This window comes from Gadus morhua, chromosome 13, assembly GCF_902167405.1.
Source record: "Gadus morhua chromosome 13, gadMor3.0, whole genome shotgun sequence".
Taxonomy (NCBI): Eukaryota; Metazoa; Chordata; class Actinopteri; order Gadiformes; family Gadidae; genus Gadus; species Gadus morhua.
Genome location: NC_044060.1, coordinates 20,921,915 through 20,942,952, shown reverse-complemented (window position 1 = coordinate 20,942,952; position 21,038 = coordinate 20,921,915). Strand labels below are relative to the sequence as shown.

The 21,038-nt window shown below is 43.3% G+C and overlaps 1 protein-coding gene across 1 annotated transcript in view; it reads left to right on the top strand.

Moving 5' to 3' along the window:
* The window catches only part of cntn3b (contactin 3b), a 47,903-nt gene that overhangs the window by 9,480 nt on the left and 17,385 nt on the right, over positions 1-21,038 (top strand). The window contains exons 3-12 of the mRNA XM_030375777.1: positions 241-376; positions 5,597-5,772; positions 11,427-11,525; positions 13,577-13,780; positions 14,462-14,564; positions 14,913-15,097; positions 15,947-16,083; positions 17,526-17,655; positions 19,029-19,179; positions 20,526-20,653. Coding sequence (XP_030231637.1) covers positions 241-376; positions 5,597-5,772; positions 11,427-11,525; positions 13,577-13,780; positions 14,462-14,564; positions 14,913-15,097; positions 15,947-16,083; positions 17,526-17,655; positions 19,029-19,179; positions 20,526-20,653 — 1,449 coding nt within the window. The remainder of the gene's footprint in view (positions 1-240; positions 377-5,596; positions 5,773-11,426; positions 11,526-13,576; positions 13,781-14,461; positions 14,565-14,912; positions 15,098-15,946; positions 16,084-17,525; positions 17,656-19,028; positions 19,180-20,525; positions 20,654-21,038) is intronic.

Genomic DNA, 21,038 nt, shown 5'->3' with positions numbered 1-21,038 from the left:
CTCTGTCAATCTCTCTATCTTTATCTCTCTCTCCCTCCCTCCCCCTCCTTCTCTCTCTCTCTCCCTCTCCCTCCCTATCTCTCTGAATCTCTCTCTCTATTACTCGTGCTCTCTCAATCTCCTAATTTCCCTCCCTCTCAATCTCTGCCTCTCTCTCTCTCTCTCTCTCTCTCTCTCTCTCTCTCTCTCTCTCTCTCTCTCTCTCTCTCTCTCTCTCTCTCTCTCTCTCTGTCCCTCCAGCCTGTGCAGAGGATTTCATGTTCCAGGGGCCAAAATGGAGGACAGAGCCCAGTGACCTCATTTTACCGTACAACTCCCCGGACCAGAAAGCCGTCATTAAATGTGAGGCGGAAGGAACCCCTTCCCTGCAGTACAGGTAACGTGCCCTTTCCATGTCATGTCTCACATGACCTCTTTTTTACACTGGCATCAAGTCAAAATAACCTACTTTTCTCTGCATGGCTGCGCTCACGGAAACCGCATACTTTATACCACACTAGTCACTAGTCATTTAGCAGTCACTTTAATCTGTATGCGTTACAAATACACCTGTCAAAGAGAATATGAATAGCTTAACAGCAGTAATAAGGGGCTTACTATTTATTCATTTGACAGACAGTTGTACCAAAGCAGCCTAACAGAGAATTCTTGTCTCTGTTAGGAATACACAAGCCGAGTGGAGTGAGGCATCTACAGGTTAGGATTTGTAAACCAATACTTTCGCACACTACACTATCGTGCGTTCGTGCCCCACGGCGTGAAATGTTGGATGGGTGTATAAATTGTGATAGATGTCTGCTATTTCTCACCGTATCAACTTCAAGAGTGAAAGAGAGATACTTCAGAAAACACAGATAACAGACATTAACTCACCACTTACTTAACCAAGCATCCCCCAAAAACAAAGCTCACATGCAGTCAACATTAATTCAAGCAGCCTATGAGCAGTACAGGAGAGACTGAGGCTGAGCGCAGTAAGGATACCCTATCGCTCAACCATGATAGAGGCCCGTGTTTTATAATAGGGTGCAAGGCTTAAGGATCATTAGGAGTCTTAAATGGGCTTTTCGCAGACTAATTTGCACCAGGAGATGTTGGATACCTCGCCTCTCTTGGTGTATTCACCATCCCCCAGCCCAACCCCCCCCCCCCCTCCCCCCTACCCAGCCCTCCAGCAGTGCAAGGCCTACAAACGGCAAACCGCTGCTGTTTCTTGGGGTGGATTAAGTTTCCTGGCTTGGTCAGCAGCATGTAAATGGCCAGCGAAGCCGCCGCTCAGAGACAGTAACCTTGGGAGTGACATTGTGTGTAAACGCTTACATTTCCTTTAATGCGTCCGTGTTGAAAACAATGTCTGAGTACGACAGTGATGTTGGGGGTAGTGGTGGTGACAATTGTACTTGTGCAGTCTGACCGACTCTAGGTTGACCTCTGCGATTTGGCTGGATTTTTGCATTACTTGAGTTGGTCTCAAGTTTGCATTTTGCTGGGGGTTGCCTTGAGTCTACTTTTGAGGCGGGTTTCAATAGCAGCGCCGCAGATTGTGCGTTACTACTGGTTTTCTTCAAAAGAAACAGTGCCCATCACTATCCAGTTATCTCATCCAGTTTATTCCAGTGGACCTTGGAAGATAAATTACTACGTTTCCCGGTGTTACATCATAAAAATGCAAGAAAAATACCATGTCTCATTTGTTAAAATTGCCGTTTGTGTCTTCTCAAGCAAAAAAAAATCGAATCCTCTACAGACATGAATGTGCACTTGTGGAAATGGCTTTGGAGAAACTACTTTATGGTTTGGATTTGTACTATGAGCAAGGACACATTATTTTTCCGAGGTTTGGATAGGGGGGTGGGGGGCTGGTGGTTTATTTGGGCTGCAGACCTTTTCAGACAGTGATTGTTCCTGACTTGTTTCCCCTCTGGCAATACAAGCACTCTTACTGCCCTGATGGCCTGGCAATACATTTCACTACAACTGAAATTTCAGCCCCAAATGTCCGGTACAGAATGTCCAGGACAAGATAAGGGAAGATACAAAATGCAATTATAGAACAGGCATGAATACGTTACTATGCTGTCATCTATAAGCAGCGGTATATATACCGTAACCAATACAACACTCATTAAGCTAGTACAAAATTATGCATGGCAGGCACAGACATTCACAATATTACTGAATTGCTTTGATGAAATTTGGCTTCATATGCATTTGATTCAAAGGCAATTAAGATGATGAACTTTTTCAGAGTTTGGATTATCAATACCATTTTAAATGAGACCTCATACAGAAATCAGTGTGTGCAGCACGTTGATATATTTGTTAATTGATACCTATGGAAGTACTGTGTGCTGAAAGTCTATATGATTCAAACTACATCACAGCTCTCTCACAAAAGTTATATTTATTATTCACGTCAATTGTGTACAAAAACTAAAGCATAGAAAAGCAACAGCAATTAGTCTAAATTCCACATCCGAGTAAATGAGTACACCCTGTTGCCGATTTATCGCTTGATATTTTCGCTCTGGTAATGGTTTCCACTTTGATTTAGGGGCAGTTACATGCTGAGCTCTAGGGATACAGATATGTTGACTAAGAGCTCTGGCGGTGCTCTAACTGACAAACCTTAACTGACAAATAGTCCCGCACAATGCCATGGCGACAGTTTATGGAATACACCTGTCGCTAGGCTTTGTAAAGGATCAGATTTAAAAGGCAGGAAAGTGATGGGCAGAACTCCCTGTCAAGTGCGTCAATAAATGGCACACTCAAAGGGAGGTGGCAGCATTTTAAGTGTTTCATTCTTGATTGGTGTTGAGGATAGCTTGTTAATGTGAAATGCAATTATACACATGCTCGTTCTTTGCTTTTCCTGAATAACACAATCACACAAAATATTTGCAAGCAGATGTAAAATAGCTTCAGCTGAAGTGTATTCATGCATCTCTTGAGAAAGTATACTATTCCACATATATTGCATGAATCCTTGCACATCAGGCAACGTTAATATTCCCCTATTGCTGTGTGTCTTTGTAGTCAGGGGAGAATGTAATTTATTTTGAACTTCAAGTATAAACACATCCATGTCCTCACTTCAAATGCAATAAGGTTGTTTGGGATAACCATCTTTATTGCATTTGTGTTGAAACTAAAATAAAAATATGTCATATTAAAAAAGTATATATGCCATGTCTTGCATCTCTTCGATATCTTATTATTTTATGAAACACATAGACATAAATATGAAAACATACTGTAGTGTATGCACTGTGTGTGTGTACTCTGAAGTGTATGTTGTGTATATTAATGCCTGTTTTTGTGTATGTGCGTGTGTGTGTGTGTGTGTGTGTGTGTGTGTGTGTGTGTGTGTGTGTGTGTGTGTGCGTGCGTGCGTGCGTGCGTGCGTGCGTGTTTGTGTGTGTGTGTGTGTGTGTGTGTGTGTGTGTGTGTGTGTGTGTGTGTGTGTGTGTGTGTGTGTGTGTGTGTGTGTGTGTGTGTGTGTGTGCGTTGGACGTGAGTATGTGTGTTTGTGCGGTGTATTTGTACGTTTTCTTGTCTGTGTGTGTATGCACACACAGACAGGCGGGCCTGTAGGAGACTGTTTCCAGCGTAATGTCTTTGAGGACGTCTGGCCCCTGAGAATCCCTGGTGAGGCAAGGGACTGTGCTGCAGACAGGGCCGCAGAACAGTCCCTCTCTAGCGCCTGTTTGATGAGGAGTCCTCGTGCAAAATGAATGCAAACCTCAAGGTCATGCGGGGGTCAGGAGAAGAGCTCAGGGGTTCAGGGGAGGCACCGGGGCAGACAGAGGGGAGTAAAGTGCTTCTCTCAGAGTCGGGCATAGGGCTTGAGCTCGTCTCTGCCGCTGTTTTTTGGGTTGCTCTTCAAAATACATTTATTCAACAGCTCCTTTGCTCTTTATTTACCCATTGATACAGTCAATTTAGAGGGCATAGAGGGGCTTGAAAGCGGCAGAGAGATAATAACTGCTGTTTGAAACTCAAAGCTAGTGTTGTTGCCTGGTAGTACTGTGCTTATTCTGAATGACGGGGGGAAAGACTGAGCATCATTGAACAACAGTTCATTCAATGTTGTCTGGATCTGATGTGGATGTGTAGCATTTTTCAACGATCTAGCTGTTGTGTTCTGTCCATTTTGTGTGCACACAACGCACTGGAGACAATACCAACCAGGTCCATGGTTCACTTCAGCTACACTGGATGTCTACACAACATAAAGCCATATCCATCTTCACTGAACTGTCTCTCCTCCTCTGAGGGAAGGGCAACTAACATCCCAGTGGAAGTGCTATAGGCATGTAACATAGTATCAGTATCAGGTCCGTTTCAATTCATGTTTTCAAGAGGAAGAAAAACATATTTTCTCAATGTCCACCTTTGACAAAAACATGAATCTTCAAACAAATTTGATCCGATTAAATTATTGATATTTTTTATTTGTCATTTTTCAATTTTTTTGAATTGTTGAATTTAAGCTAAATGGAATCAAAGGCTCGGTGGCGTTTGAGCAGTGACGGATCCATTTGGGCCATCCTAGAGGCCCCAACTGCGGGCTGAATAATAGAGGCTGACGCTCCGCGTGGGCTTCATGTGTCACCAAAGAGGCTCGGGAGGGCTGGCATTTCATCTAGGGCTTTAAGACTGTGTGACACACTGTCTAAGCTGCTCATCAGTTCAATCTGGAGGGAAGAAGAAGATGCAGAAAAAAATCATTGATTATTGATTACTGGTGGAGGCGGGTTCTGATGGCGTTTGATCGGTGTCCTTCGGGCGAAGGCTCGTGCTGCATCCAAATCATACGCGAGAGGAAATAGAAACGTGATAGTCATACCTGTTTTTATCTCTCCCTGCCAGATGCTTCTGATTGATTCTAGTATGGATTTTACTTTTAATAAAATACAATTATCTTAAAAGAATTGAGAATTGTATTTTATAAAAAGAATGTGCCTTATTTTGTCAAATTCAAGTGACCTCATTAGCTTCCTTGGTTTATATTTGGTCTTTATAAGACGACTTATAAGTGAGGCTTGTTATGAAGAAATTGCCCAAGCAAATCTTGTCTGTTTTGACAATATTCCCTTGTCTTTAGCCGAATAAATTCTAAGAATAAAGGCTCAAATAAATCATGAACATAAAATGTGCCATATTGAACATAAAATTGTCATGGTGGTGTGTGTTGCATTATAGCCTGTGCCAATTATCAAAGATCTTAAGATGGTATTTAGGGAAAATATTACTGCATTGAGAGTGAAAAAACAATGTATTTAATAATAATTGTACGGCATTTGATTCTGTACCACGTTCAAAAAGCACAAACAATGATAATCCAGCCCAAATACTGAGCAACGTTCATAGCTGTGTTTCTCCGTGTTTGGAAGATCTATTCCGTTCTATGGCGTCAGGCAAACTTACTAATCAATACAGAAACCAACTCTGATTACTAACCCTTGCATTCCACGGGTGCGCCAATCAAATCGATCCAACCCTCTTCCTTCCCTCCCCGCCTGTGATAAATGTCGAAGTGTGTGCTGCCCCCCGAGGCCCCCGGCTCCTGATTGTGTTTGCGTCCTTCCAGATGGTCACTAAACGGAACACTCATTGATCTGAGGAGCGACTACCGGCGTCACATGTCTGGGGGCAACCTGACCATTAGCGGCTTGGACAGGGACCAAGACACAGGGATATACCAGTGCACGGCCTCCAACAAGTGGGGCTCTCTTCTGAGCCACAGAGCCAGCCTCCAGTTTGCATGTAAGTGATCCTGCCTTTACTATGGATTTCCTTACCTCCTTATTCTGGCGTAGATGAACGCTGTTGCATCGTGCTCTTTTATAGATGTGATGGATGCTTGATATGTGCATGTGTTTAATATGTTTTTGGGGTAATTTGGCAATCCAGTTCCGCATTTTGGATTATCAAGGAGTTGGTTCTGGGAGATGGAAACAGTAATCGAATGAAATGTCACAGGCGACGAACGTGGTGTTGGAAGTGGTGGCCTCTGACTGCCTCTGAACTACATTGATTCTCATTTGTGGCTCCTGCTCTGACAGCATCTGTGCTCGGTCCGAAATGGACTCATATTTTGCCAAGTGAAACACCAGTGCCTGTGATTTAGACTTGAAAGCACACCAATTCAAATACTTTAGAGAAAATTACTTGCGAAAAAAAAAAGAAAATGCAGACAGCCCTTTATATTTAACACTCCGGCAGATTGCGCTTCAGACAATGATCGGCTTGCTTGCAATTTGCTGGGATGTGGGGGTGGAGGGAAATTGGCCACTGTCATTCTGTGTTGCATCCTATGCATCAAATTAGCGCGGGGAAGATTTATTTTCTCTTTCTCTTCTATGAAGAGGAAATAGAAAACCGTGCGTCTGATAGCGTCGTCCACGTGTAAATGTCGTCAGGCTTCAGTTCTCGATGGCGCACTCAGGCGTAAATCTAACCACTTTCACTCCTGAATTCTTTGGAGTGACTTTGGGAGGCATTCTGTGACGAACACATAACGGCACGTTGACGTGCAGCTTATGGGGACCCGACTATTAAAATTATTCTAAAATCTCCCACCATTTTTTAATTCCTATAAACCCAATTGACCACCTGTGTATGCAAGTGTCTAATTTATGGTCTAGACCATTTGTTCTCAAAGTGCGGCCCGCAGGCCAATGGTGGCCCGCAGAAATATTCCTGGCGGCCCGCGATGACATAAAGATTCAAGTAAAAAAATAAAAATAAAGATTTATTTTCCTTTTTTCAATAACAAAAATGTATTTAAACTAGAGCTGTCAGTTAAACGCGTTATTAACGGCGTTAACGCAAACCAAATTTAACGGCGTTACATTTTTTATCGCGCGATTAACGCAATTATTTTATAAAAAAAAAAAAAAAAAACTTTTTTTTTTTTTTTTTTTCTTTGGCTCAAAACAAAGAAGCAGTAGCCTGACTGCTATGTTCAAATGACATTTGTTCAAAGCAGTCGTTTAATTGCACTATAGGCTCTTTTTTTGTATCGTCCTGTTTTGATCAGTGTACATGTCAATGTTGTTATCAATAAAAAATCATTTGAACAAGGCAAGCCGATGCACTTCACCATGTTGATAAGAGAATTAAAATGAGAAGAATTATGGGACAAAAAAATCAAGGGATATTTAGCATAGAAAAATAATTTGCGATTAATCGCGATTAATTAGAGTTAATTATGACATTAATGCGATTAATCACGATTAAATATTTTAATCGCTTGACAGCTCTAATTTAAACATAAATTAAATAAATATAAAGAGAAAAGTTGACTCTCTCTAGTTTTCAATAAAATCCTGTTATTAGTTAGTTTTAATCCGACTGTACATTTCTTTGAAAGGATGAACCTCAGTTTTGTGATTTAGACCTCACTTGACCTCACTCCCAGAGTTCCACGGTGTAATGATTTTTTTCACCACTGGGATGCTGACGTTTGCCGACCCTCAGTCAAATTTTGGGTTCCTACATTGGGCCTCAGCTGTCCAAACTTTGAGAACCCCTGGTCTTGGGGATACTAAATCATCAAAAAATTCTAAACATTTGTTTTGTACTCCAGGGTGACAACAAGGTGCAACACAATGTGCCATTTCCTATTTATTTTATCAGTTTCAGTGTGGAGAAACTGTGTTCCCAAGAGGCTGAGCTTACAGGAAGGGTTTCAGCAATCTTGCACAGTCTAAAGAGCGCAAAGGAAACTTCCCTGTTCTACTGTTCTTTCCTCATTTCATGACAGCTGCTATAAGAACAGCAAGTCACTTAAGAAATGAAATCGTTTTATTTAGCTTTGACTCTTGCAACAGGAGAAATCGTGGCTCTTTCTCCAAGAGTAGTCGCTGAGCTCTCATTTAACGAGAAGCAGCAGCACAGTGTTTGGGTTAGCCGCTCTAATTTACCCGTGTAGAACGTTGCATCAAATTAGTTGCGTAAAATCAGTAAAATCATAGTTATTTTATTTGGTCATCACGGGGGGCCAGGGACATGCCACAGGGAGGGCCAGGGACATGCCAGGGACCTGTAGGCCCCCATGTAGAATTGCCATTGATGGCCCGTGTTGTAGCAATGTTCACTACCATGATAAAAGCACCCTGCAAATTCGTAGGCTGTGTTTGTACTCGGGGTATATCCGCCTAGGAAGAATGGTCCATATTGAACCTCACCATGATTGAGAGCATGGTGAATCTCCACAATCCAAACCAAAACTCCAGGCAGGTTGTCAGCCCGACATCTAGCCCAGAGTGCCCTCCATTTAAATAAATAAATTAGAATCAGTTAAATTACTATCTATTGCTTAATAAGGTAACAAAATGGTGATTTAGCTTATGGCGCACTTATGAAAGCCCTTGTGCAATAAGAGATGATAATAGGAGATGATGAGACAATTTCTGTTCCCTCTTTCTTCATTTGTCACGTGAAGTCGTTCCCATTTTGTTATACTTTTCCATCATTGCCAGTGAGTTTTTTTCTTTTTTAATAACAAAATTAATTTAAACATAAATTAAATAAATATAAAGAGAAAAGTCGACTCTCTCTAGCTTTCAATTAAATCCTGTTATTTGTTAGTTTTAATCAGACTGTACATTACTTTGAAAGGATGAACCTCAGTTTTGTGATTCAGACCTCACTTGACCTCACTCCCAGAGGTCCATGGTGCAATGATTTTTTCTCCACTGGGATGCTGACGTTTGCCAACCCTCAGTCAAATTTTGGGTTCCTAAATTGGCCCTCAGCTGTCAAAACTTTGAGAACCCCTGGTCTAGACATAGATTTTCATGCCAAATATGGGATTATGTGAGAAAAAGAATATGAAAATCCAATTGGGGGATAAAAAAATACGATATTCAATGTTATGCAACTTAAATATATAAATTATGTATGGAATGGATATGACAATGGCTAACAATCCCCTACTTTAGCATGTTAATATTTGACAGACACTACCATGTGTCACAAAGAACTACCTTCCCCATGTCATAGCAAATTCTATCATCTTTAAAATCTATTACATTTACAGAAAACGTAATGGTTTCAGCCTGACGTGACTCTAATGTCTCAGTTTTACAATCTCAAAGGTCAAAAATATTTCTTAAACAGCAATCAAAATGTTTAATCAGGGGAAAGTATGATGGAGGGCAGAATTAATGGAGAACGTAGGAGGTCTACGTAATTGGTGAATTCAAATAAGGCATTTAAAATGCGAGTGAAAGTGTGTGGAGTGGGCGGTGGAGGAAAGGTGTATTGAATCAGGGCTCTCCCCTTGCGGGCAGCAAACAGTTTGCTGAGGGACCTCTCTCTGCCTTTCCGATCAAGCCGGCCGACTATTGATCACGGCGTGCGAGATAGAGAGCTGGGCACTTCCTCTGGAGAGATGGAATGCCATTATGCCCATGGCCTGGTAATGAATCTCCGTTGAGGGGGCTATATGGTAGAGGGGCGGCTTGACATTTATTGTCTAGCTTAATGCATAGGTAAGGGAGGTCTGTGGGATCAGCATGGTGGTGTGTAATTAGGCCATCGCAATATGACGAGAAATTTTCTGCCTTTGTTTTATAGCAAAGGTCTGCCCTTGTCTGCCTCTTGACTTCCCCCGCTGTGTGCCGTGGCAGTCCTTGAGGAGGACGGTTTATTTTTAACACCACCTCACCACCGTTTAATTGTTTGCCTGAAAACACTGTTATCAAAATATTGGTTATTCATGACTTTGATTCATGTTTGTAACGGTTATCGTGAATCGTTCTACTTCAATACCGCAGCCCAGAGCCGGACATATACCGCCACACTGCACTGCCTTCCACGTTATCAGCCCCGCTTGCAGTTGCAGACAAGTAAACCTTTGTGTAGATCGCCCTGGTGGTATTTGGATCTGAGGGGAAACTTAAACCGATCGTATGTCAGTAATGTGGACACAGATCAATCCTCTTTAATCTTTAATAGTTAGCCTTCTTCAAGGCCACCGGCTCGGTTCTAGCTTCAGATGGATTCTCTTCAGCAGATCATTGTTCCACCTCAAAATGGCCTCTGGCTCTCAGAGTTTTAGGTGTGTGTTGAGTTTGAACCTTTGAAGCTTTTCCAACTGGACAGTATATATATCTATATATATAGCCCATGATCCACCACTGACCAGATCTCCTTGTCCACTTCTTGTGCGAATCCGATGAAGAATATCTCCCCCCTACCTCACACACAGACACAGCCATTAAAAGAACCTGTCATTCACGCCATTCCAAGAGTTGCATCAATGCAGTTCTTTATAATAAACATCTCCTGTTTAAATTGGGTTGTGTTGTTCAATCTCTTGCAGTCCTCCACTGGTCTTAAAAAAATCAAAGTATTTCTAAAATTAAGCACCAGAGGATTGAGAAGAGAGAAGAGAGAGAGAGAAAGCGAAAGATGGAGAGGGAAAGAGAGAGAGAGTGTGTGTGTGTGTGTGTGTATTTGTTGGTGGTCAATCTGGCTGTGTGCTTGGTTGCTCTATATTTCAACACCCCCGTTCCCTCCTGCGTTCCTCTTGGTCTCGCTGTCTTGCAGGGACTTGGCCGGCGTTTGATTTCCAGCCGTGGTCACCGGAGAACTGCTCATTAATCTTAACCACAGTCTGGCCCACTTCACCACATAATCTTCTATCGCCCCCTTCTGCTAATTTCTCTTATCGGTCACACTGACTTCTCCTTTTGTTTGGTTTTCTACCCACGATGCCTCTGGGCTGTGAAGCCTGTGGGGCACAGACAGAGCTCTCTCTCACCAGCTCTGCTAACGCCATCAGTCACAGAGCTATAGGGGTTTTATCAATCTTCCTCTCCATTTTCTCCTGTCCCTGTTGCTGTCCCTGCCCTCATTTTTATTCTCCTTTTTTGTAACACCCTATTCATCCATACACAAAGGATGCATTGCATTGGAGGTATTGAAAGGGAAGCCAATGCCTTTGAGTGCAGCAGGACCATTGCATAAGGAATTTATTCACCATGTTGATCTTATTTCGTCAACGAAAACACTTCATTTGTCAGAACTGTTCCACACAGTTTTGTGTGTATGAATGAGGTTGTGGATTTGTATCTGGTCCTGATTCCATGTCTTATCTCAGCTCAGTGTTTAGATTTTCCTGATAACTTGCTTTCATTCATATAGAGTTGCCATCACCAAGTGCTGGCAACTCACTTATGTAATCATCAGCACTAATGGCTTAGGTGATATTTTGACATTTTATCTTTCAAAAGACGTCTACCAGCAGTTTCCGATGATGCATAAAAACCCAAGAGTGAAAATAGAATAATTTAGCCACGTTTTGGATGTCATCTGAAACTTGTTTTGGCAGCCTCAATGCGAAAATGTGTTGTCCATATATGATTTTGCATGCAATGTGATATAGGTTTGTATTTACATTTTCCCAGACCTTGAAAACTACAAAACCCAAACAGTGAGGAGCGCTGTTAATGTTCGAGAAGGCCAGGGGGTGGTTCTGCTCTGTGGACCTCCCACACATTCTGGAGGTAAGATTTATACAACCCTCTATACTCGACTGTTCATGCGGTGTGTCTTTGCGTAGGATTGTGCTGTAAAAGTAGATGTTGTCAACGAAATAATCGGTTAAAACCCACAAATCATAATTCTTCCTTGTCACATTCAATGAGCCGAACCGCATCCTGTGGTTACCACTGAGGAAGTATTGCCCACTTACTCACAATGGCAACCCAATGTGTTTTATAGACATTTGAAAGCAGCCCTGAGACAGCATTCCTGAAGTAGTTTTATTTCATAGAAAGTTATCAACCAAATCTTCAATGTGTGTGTGTGTGTGTGTGTGTGTGTGTGTGTGTGTGTGTGTGTGTGTGTGTGTGTGTGTGTGTGTGTGTGTTTGTGTGGGGGGGGGATCTTTATTCTTCTTTGTTTTGATTTGTGCCCTAATTAGCGCAAATGGAATTATGTTTCTCCAACTGAAGCCTTCACCCACGAGAAGGAACCGTACTTCCAACGAGTTCTTTTGAAATCAAAATGAGATAATCAATTGCAAATTATCCCGAAGCTTGCTGACCATCAAGGAATTAAGAGTACTTTGGTTCAACAAAAAGTATATAGAAAATGAAAAAATATATAATTGGACCAAAGTTCTCTTTAACTTCAGTCAAAAGAATCCCTGCTGTGTTTTAGTTGGTTATGTAGTTGTGTGTTGGTCGAATCAAGTATACTTTCCTTTGAAATTTGTTTGTGTATACTTGTAGACTCAAAGGACTAAGAAAATACTATGAACTTCTTTTTGGTAGTTGTGAGTCGTATGAAGGGTCATTATAGCAACCTTCTCTTAACTTGACAACAAACGCTGTCAGGAGATCTGACGCTGTCTTATTTTCAAGCAGTTCCTGTCTTCAAAAAGCAAAGGAGAATCGCCACTGTAGAAATACCATATGTAGACATGAACCAATTCAATCAGCTTTGGATTACTTTGGGCTCCAATTTCCTACAATGTGGTTTACACTTGAGAGATTGATTTTGAGATGATTCCTGCGTTTCTTGCCGTGAATGTGTTCCTCAGTCGAGGCCTATGCTGTGCCTCTGCTGTAGGGCCCCTCAGCCAGGAGTCAGGCATCTTACACTCCCGTGCCCGCCTAATCAGAATGAGTGGATGTCTGCACCACTCACAACCAAGGCTCAATCCAATTCAAAGCTTTTAGGCTTGTTCCCTCAGGGGGCCTGGATTTGATTGGCAGCTGTTGTGTGCACCTCGTGGCACTGCCACCCTTCACCTCTAAAGTGGTAGATGATGGGGCCTCTCGTCATTCCAGCGAAATCTGCCCAGCACACATTTCTTCCACATGACACTGTAATGCATGATGGCAGGAGGTTACTTTCGCTGCATGCATTCCATCCATCCCACATTCCAGCCTTCCATCTGTAATCCATTCCATCCTTAGAGCCAACATGCCACCTTTCATTAATCCGTTAATCCAACCATCCATTCCATCTCACTCTGCTGCCTAGCCTCACAATCTATCCCACTATCCACCCACATTTTCAAATATTTGGGTAATATTTGTTACACAATGTTACACTCATCCAGCCATCTATCTAACCATCCTATAATACTGTCAATCCCTCAATGCACTCATCAGGACTTGAATTCATCCATTCACCAGTATGGAGCATGAAGTACTGTACATGGGCCACATCACTTTGGAGGTTGGAAGCTGTGTGTCAGGAAAAGGCCAGTGAGGCACTGTAGTCCAATTAGATTCGCTCCCTTTCCTCATCTCTTCCCCACTCTACTTCTTTCCCTCTGACATTACAAACAATCCCATACCTTAGATGCTGTTGTTGTCTTAGCCCAGAGATAAGATCTAGGGACTTAATTTATATCAGAGCATTGTGTACTAACAGAAGGTTGAATGTCAGAAGATTTTATATATATTTTGTACCATTGCGTATAGCGTCTGATGATTTTAGGTAAAGAGTCCACTGTAATGTATTGACTAAATTGGAGATTGAACTCCTTTCTCCCCCCTCCCCCCCAATGCATTAATTGTGTTTGTGTTTCTCTTTATCCTAGAGCTGACTTTTGCATGGATCTTTAATGAGTACCCCTACTTTGTCCAGCAAGACACACGTCGGTTTATATCCCAGGAGACCGGGAGTCTGTACGTTGCCAAAGTTGAATCTTCTGATGTGGGAAACTACACTTGTGTGGTCAACAACACCATCACCCGAGAAAAGGTCCTGAGTCTGCCCACCCCGCTTGTCCTTAGGAACGATGGTGAGCAGCTCAAGAGATTCAGCAAATGGAGGCTTGGTTGTTTATTACTGAATAAATAACAAAATACGACTTTGGGCCAAACAATGTTGTGTAATAGTCAAATATGCATGGACACAGTAAAATGGCTTAGAAAAGGGCTTCTCATTCATGCTCAAACAATTGGTCGATAATTTAGATCCAGAGACTAAAATATAGGTTTAGGTTAAAATATGCAGTAGAAACAGTAGAAAGTAAACTGTCACAATTTTTTCACTGAACATGTTTGCGGTTGCCATGTCATATACATCAACGTTTAACAAACCTTCAAATCCGTTGTTACTGTCACACAGTGGGGATTGTAATTGGCAATGCTAAAGGCCAAAGCAAAGTGCAAAAGAAATGTCTTCTCCCTGGTATAGTGACTTGAATGTGAAATACGGTTTGAAATAACATTGCCACAGATGATGAATCGCCACCACCCACAGCTGTGGGTGACACTGGTGTGTCATAGGAACCTTTTATAAAGTCTCATCGATTGTCTTTATTTTTTCCAACCTTTCGACAGCTCATATGATATCCACCGTACGGACAAAAAACTTTGGAGTCTCTAGGAACTTTTCAAGCCAAATTTGCTAACATTGACATTAAAAATCATATGGTGAAAGAAGATAAAAAACCTGTAAAATCTTTTGTCTCCCTTAGGGGTGATGGGTGAATACGAACCCAAAATAGAAGTTCATTTCCCCGATTCCATTCCAGCTGCCAAAGGATCCACGGTGAAGCTGGAATGCTTCGCTCTTGGAAAGTAAGCCGAGGCAAACGTGTAGTGGTGTGTGTGCAGTGTGTACTGAAGGTGCTGTTCGCACGTATGCCTGAAAGGGAAGGGGGAAGGTGCGGTGAGAATATAAGCAATTATAGCATAACCCGGCATTATCATCAATATGAGAAAAAGTGGGAAGATTTGCTGGTGTCTGTGTGAATCGAAATTTCTTTTCAGAGCCCAAAAAGGAAAAAAAGTCAGTGAGTGAGAAATTGCATGACAGACATATTTCTCAGGAAGCTGTAATGGTTATTTTTTTGCTGCCACGCGTGCCTGATTGTATTTTGTTCACTTTGACTGACTGCTATTATCTCTCTACTCCTTTTGTCAAAGCCCGGTTCCTGAAATAAGCTGGAGAAGAACCAGTGGCGTTCCTTTCCCCGGCAAAGTCAAGATGAGGAACTCCAACGCTGTACTGGAAATTCCAAATTTCCAGCAAGAGGACACCGGGACCTATGAGTGTGTAGCGGAGAACAGCCGAGGAAAGAACACGGCGCGTGGCCGCCTCTCCTTCCACGGTGAGGCTGCCCAAAGCCCCGAATAAGCAAGACAGGCATGAGAGATGCAGTGAGATACACCCACACTCTGGGTTTCTGGCAGCCATATCTGCGTGCGTACCAGCGCTTTTTGTAAAGGGAAAATCCATGCAAATAAGAACTCCTATTTTGATATAAAAAGATATTTAGATGCACCTATATGTATTTTGGATTCATGTCTAATATTAGTTTAATATTGGTGTGTTAAGGCTTCTGTCTCTTTATAAAGGACAGGATATTCACTTAGCCTTTGAATGCCCTGAGCATATGGGTTCTGTCGTAATTCATTTCCAGGTTGTATTCCTGGTTGTATTTCTGTAAAGCCTTTCTTGGTTACCACACAGCATGTAATATCTATTTGCCAAACAAAAGCGATATTGTTGTTTACCAAGCCTTATTTCATTCTGATGCTGATAACACAATTGTCAAGGATCCGTAAGATTTATTGAAAAGCTGGTTGTCTTGTTACCTGGCATGCTGGTTGTTCTCAAAATACACAACACTCCTCTCAGATTCACGCATACACTGTTCCATTATTAAAGATGGCGGCAGTGGCTCAGGAGGTAGAGGGGTTGGCTGGTAACCGCAAGTTTGCTAGTATGATCCCCGGCTCCTCCTAGCTGAGTGTCGGGGTGTCCCTGAGCAAGGCACCTAACCCTAAATGCCTCAGACGAAGAGGCTGTCGCCTTGCATGGTTGAGTCCGCAGCCGGTGCATGAATGGGTAAATGTCAGGCATTATTGTAAAGCGCTTTGGACAAAAGCGCTATATAAATGCAGTCCATTAACATTTATCAAAGATCCTCATCCGCTTTGTTTTTTTTAATTTACAGCCAAACCCCACTGGCTCCAGACCATCACGGACACGGCGCTGTCGATCGAGGAGAACCTGTTCTGGGAGTGTAAGGCCAGCGGGAAGCCCAAGCCCTCGTACAGCTGGCTGAGGAACGGCGAGACCCTGACGTCCGAGGTAAGGAAGTGCTGTAAATCTCTGGCCTCGGACCCCCAACACACAACACTGGACATGGATCAGAGTGTGAAGGCAAGCAGCTATTAGAATGATAACATTGATATTTGTGGTGTTTATTTGCTTGACCTTACGAGAAAGCCGGCCGTAGTTTGGCGGTTGGGGATTATGACTCCCCTCTGGGTTAAAGGAAAGAAAAATATGGAGGGGGCTGGGCGAAGCACACCTGGTTCGTTATTAGAGCTTATAGGTGACATATTACACCACCAGGTGCGAGTGTGATTAGCCTTTACAAGCCGTTTAAAAAAATCTGCCCCATATGACATCACTAGTGGGCGTGTCCACCTAGATCTGTGCTGGATAGATGAGCAACATTTACTTCAGGCGACTGGGTAGGCTGGTAGACTGAACTATCCAGCACAGATCTAGGTGGACACGCCCACTAGTGATGTCATATGGGGCCGATTTTCCAAACGGCTTGTAAGGCTAATCACACTCACACCTGGTGGTATAATATGTCCCCTTTAAACATTGGAGTGGGTTCACAGGAACGTAAGGAGAAGCATCCATCCAATCAGCTGTCCGTAGGGTGTTTATCTGCTAAGGATGTAACTCTGATGTTTTTGAGCGGAGAGAACATTGTGCCAGTGGACGGATTGGCTGAACGAGTGCAAACGGCGGTCTCTAAACAACTGATGGGATGAAACAACGCCCTGACTAAAGACATCAGCAGCCCCTGTCCCCGTGGCTCTTCCTCACTGGACAGCCGTGGAACTAAATAAACAACCTATTGATGTGCTGCTGGGGCTGAGGATGAACACCCTATTTATCTATTAGTTTTTCCCCCATGCATCTCAGCTGCATGTCAGCAGTTACTCTCATTGCCAACTCCACCCCCCCTCCCTACTGCCTTTGAATGTACATACTAGGGGAAAAGGCTGCGAGCAGGGTCATAGTTCTTTGGACCACTGTCCCTTTCCCCTCATTGTGTACAAATAATTGGTCCAGTGCCTCTGGACATAATAGACTGGCCTAGCTGTTCTCTCAACGTGGATGTCTCAACCCCGCTCTCTTTCCATCTCTCTTGCATTTTCTCCCTCTCTCTGTCTCTCTCACATGCTTTTACTTACTTCTCCCTCCCTCTTTCTTTCATTCTTTTTCGTCTTACTAATTGCTCTCTTGTTCACTCTTCGATCTCTCTGCCTCTCCACTGTTCTCCTTCTCGTTCTCCCTCTCTCGCCCCCCTTCATTTCTTTTTCCTCTCATTGCTTTCTTCCCATCATTCTGAATCGCCCTTGTCATTTATATGAATCTCTTTCTTTTTCACACTCTCGCCCTCTCTCCTTTTTTCTCCGTCCCATCGCTCGCTCCTCCACCTCTCTCTCCCTCCTTTCCTCCCTCTCTCAACCTCCCTCACTTCTCCATCTCTCTCTCTCTCTGTGCAGACGCGGGTGCAGATGGAGAATGGAGCGCTGACGGTCTCCGCCCTCAACCTGTCGGACGCGGGGCTCTATCAGTGTGTGGCGGAAAACAAACACGGAGTTATTTATTCCAGCGCTGAACTAATGGTGTTAGGTATGATTTCCGGCTTCCTGACTTCCCCCGCCCTCTCTGCTATACTTCCTCACAGCTGCCTTGTGTCCACTGTGTTTGATCTTCTCCTATAGACACACAACCCCTAGGCAGTCTGCTGCTCAGCAAAGACACCATGTCCACACTAATGCGGATACGTTTGAAAATGAATTCCTATTTTTTCCCAAAATAGACTTTCAAAATAGGAGAAGACTTTGGAAAACAAGTGGGATTGTGACTCGATCCAGACATTGGCCGGCTAATGTTATCTGGACGAGCACATGCGCTTTGCCAGAGAGAAAGCATTAAGTGTGGATAGGTAGCACTTTGAAAAGGCTGCATAAAAGACTAGTGTGCACGAAACTTTGCACAGGATTATTTTAAGTACTGAAAAGTGGAAGTGAAAGTGTGAAACTGCTGGAGTGTCTCGTTTTCCTTTCAATCGTTGTGCGCTATCGACCGGGGACAGTACAAACACACATTGCTCTGTTGCACGGGACAGGGACGTGTCGTGTAGATGCTGTATTGATTTTATCTGCATAGCTTGGATGGCGTCTGTGTGACCAAGCAGCGCTTTTGTGTCATATGGACACATACTGTAGAGGAGATATAAATATGATATGTGGATGTATGGATACCGTAGATATGATGGAGAGAAGGTCTGGATGTGTTAGATATGATAGATGGCATGCATAGAGAACATTTAGATACAGTATAACTAATATGATAGGGACACATAGAGAAGATATAGATACAATGATCAATATAATATGACAGAGAAGACATGGATAGGATGGATATAAAATGACACTTTAGGAAGATAAAGATATCAAAGATGTGATGGATCTAAATGTCCCGTATAGAAGACACTGTATGGGGGCTGGATAATGGCCACACTTCAAGGAGACCTTGCATCAAAGCCTTTCTGTTTGTGTTTGTCTATATGTGTCCTCATGGGGGATTGTGTGTGTGTGGGTGAGCGTGTGTATGTGTATTTGTTTGTGTCTAAAAATCGGAGAGACAGCCTGTTTGTTTGTCTGTGTGTGTGAGTGTGTGTGTGTGTACGTGTGTGCATGCATGTGTGTATATATGTGTATTTGCAGAGTGATTATAGGGGAGAACTTTATAGCCACAAACGTCATAAACCTTAATCTCAGATTCTACTGAAAGTCATTTTCCAGCTGGATAAGGCAGCCTCACATCAAGCCCAGTGCAGTGCCGTGAAGTTTTCCATCAGAAGATCTTCAACTTTCCCGACAATTTCTTTCATTTCGGAATGTCATTTGGATTTCCGATTTATACAAAGATCCTTTCGCAAAAATGTTTTTTGCCTGACTGTGTTCGCCTGTGGTCCTTCGTTCGTCTGCCTCCCGCAGCCTCACCACCCAGCTTCTCCAGGAGTGCCCTGCAGGCCGTGCTGAAAGCCCTCTCCGGCAGCCAGGTGTCACTGGACTGCCAGCCCCAGGCATCCCCACCGGCCTCCAGTCTCTGGAAGAAAGGCAACGAGCTCCTGCAGAAAAGCGACAGGTAGGAAAGGGAACCACAGCAGTGACTAAGTGATGACGGAGAGGGGGTGTGGAGGGACGGGGGCGTTATGCATACCCTTTACACATAAGGGGTCGGGATTATACAAGATACAAAGTTTGTACAATCTATTCTCAGCCTAGTTGGCCGAACCAGGCTGATGCATTCGTAACGATTTTTCGATGGCTAGACAATCACTTACAGAGCCAAGTATGGCTCTGGGTCGGTGTGTTCCGGACCCAGAGCCAAGTATGGCTCTGGGTCGGTGTGTTCCGGACCCCTGCTGTGGGGGTACGTGAGCAGGTAAATAGTTTTGATTTCTTAATTTAATGAATGGATTGTCGTACATCGATGAAGCGAAGAACAGCGATAGAAGTACGCCTCGGTGACTTCCATCTGAAACGCCTAGGCCACCACAGTATTCATAATGATGCAAATTGATGAATAGTATAGCTTGGTGCAAAGGAAAACATTTGTGGTTTCCCGTTGATGGAGGGATTCTTGAGCCGTTCTGGCAGGGCTGGCGAAGGGGGTCGGGTGATTTACAGGTCCATGGGAAGATATATATTAAAGCTTGCTCACATTCATGTCTCGCCCAAGGTGTGCTTGTGTAATTATGGTAATATTGTTTGTGCTCGGGTCACTGGCTAAATATCAGCCAGTTTAAATGTGAGAGGGGCAATTAGCACAGCGTTAGCGTGTTTGATCAATAAGTGATGAACAGTGGGTGGAAGATTAAAAGATACAAATAGAGAAAATAATATTTATAATTATAGGTAGGCCTAAGGTCTAAAAAGATTCTGTGATTAATATGTTAGTATGAAAAGCCAGATTGAATCAATCTAGTAATTATGATGAAATCTAAGAAACACTGATAAACACCAAAGAACTTTAAATTGAACCTCAGAGCTAACTTAATATTTGAGCTTTGATCTATCTATCTATCTATCTATCTATCTATCTATCTATCTATCTATCTATCTATCTATCTATCTATCTATCTATCTATCTATCCATCTAACATCCAACCATCGATATATCTATAGTATTTATCCCATCTATCTATAAATCGATCTATCTATTCATCCATCCATCTATCTAACCAGCCATATATCTATAAATATATATATATATATGTCCATCTATCCTTCCATCCACCCAACCCTTAATCCACTTTACCTCAGTATTGGTTCTAGTGAGTTGGTCAGTGACGTGAGAAAAGCATTGCCTCGGCAACATCATATGTAGGCATCCATGGTCCCATCTCCCCTGGGTGCTGTGGCTCCCTCACACCTCCCCTGGGTGCTGTGCCTCCCTCACATCTCCCCTGGGTGCTGTGCCTCCCTCAGGATCGCCCTGCTCCCCAATGGAACGCTGCGCATCGCCAACGTGACCAAGCGGGACTCGGCCAGCTACACGTGCATCGCTAGGAACCAGTTTGGCAGCGCCAGCACCACCGGGATGCTGCTAGTCACCGGTGAGGAGGACGCATTCAGTGGACCTTAACACTCAGCACCCCAAGACCCCCCTCCTTCCCAAGAGAGACCCCAAACCCTAACCCTAACTCCCCACTTTCTATCAGGGTCGCTGTTCAACACGGCCGAAGGGCGCCGGTGTGTTGTGGCTGGGGTGTTTGTGAGCCGTCCATTAGGATGGAAGGCAGGGCAGTGCAATGCTGTGTAATGGTACCAGTGCGTGACAGAGTTTAAATTACACTATGTTGCACTAAGTAGAGGTTACAGTGAGCATATTACTCCCTGTTTAGTAAGTGTGTGTGTGTTGTGCACATTTCCCATGTGTGTGTGCACATTTTCCATGTGTGTGTATTTGTGTGTGTCTCTCTCTCTCTCTCTCTCTCTCTC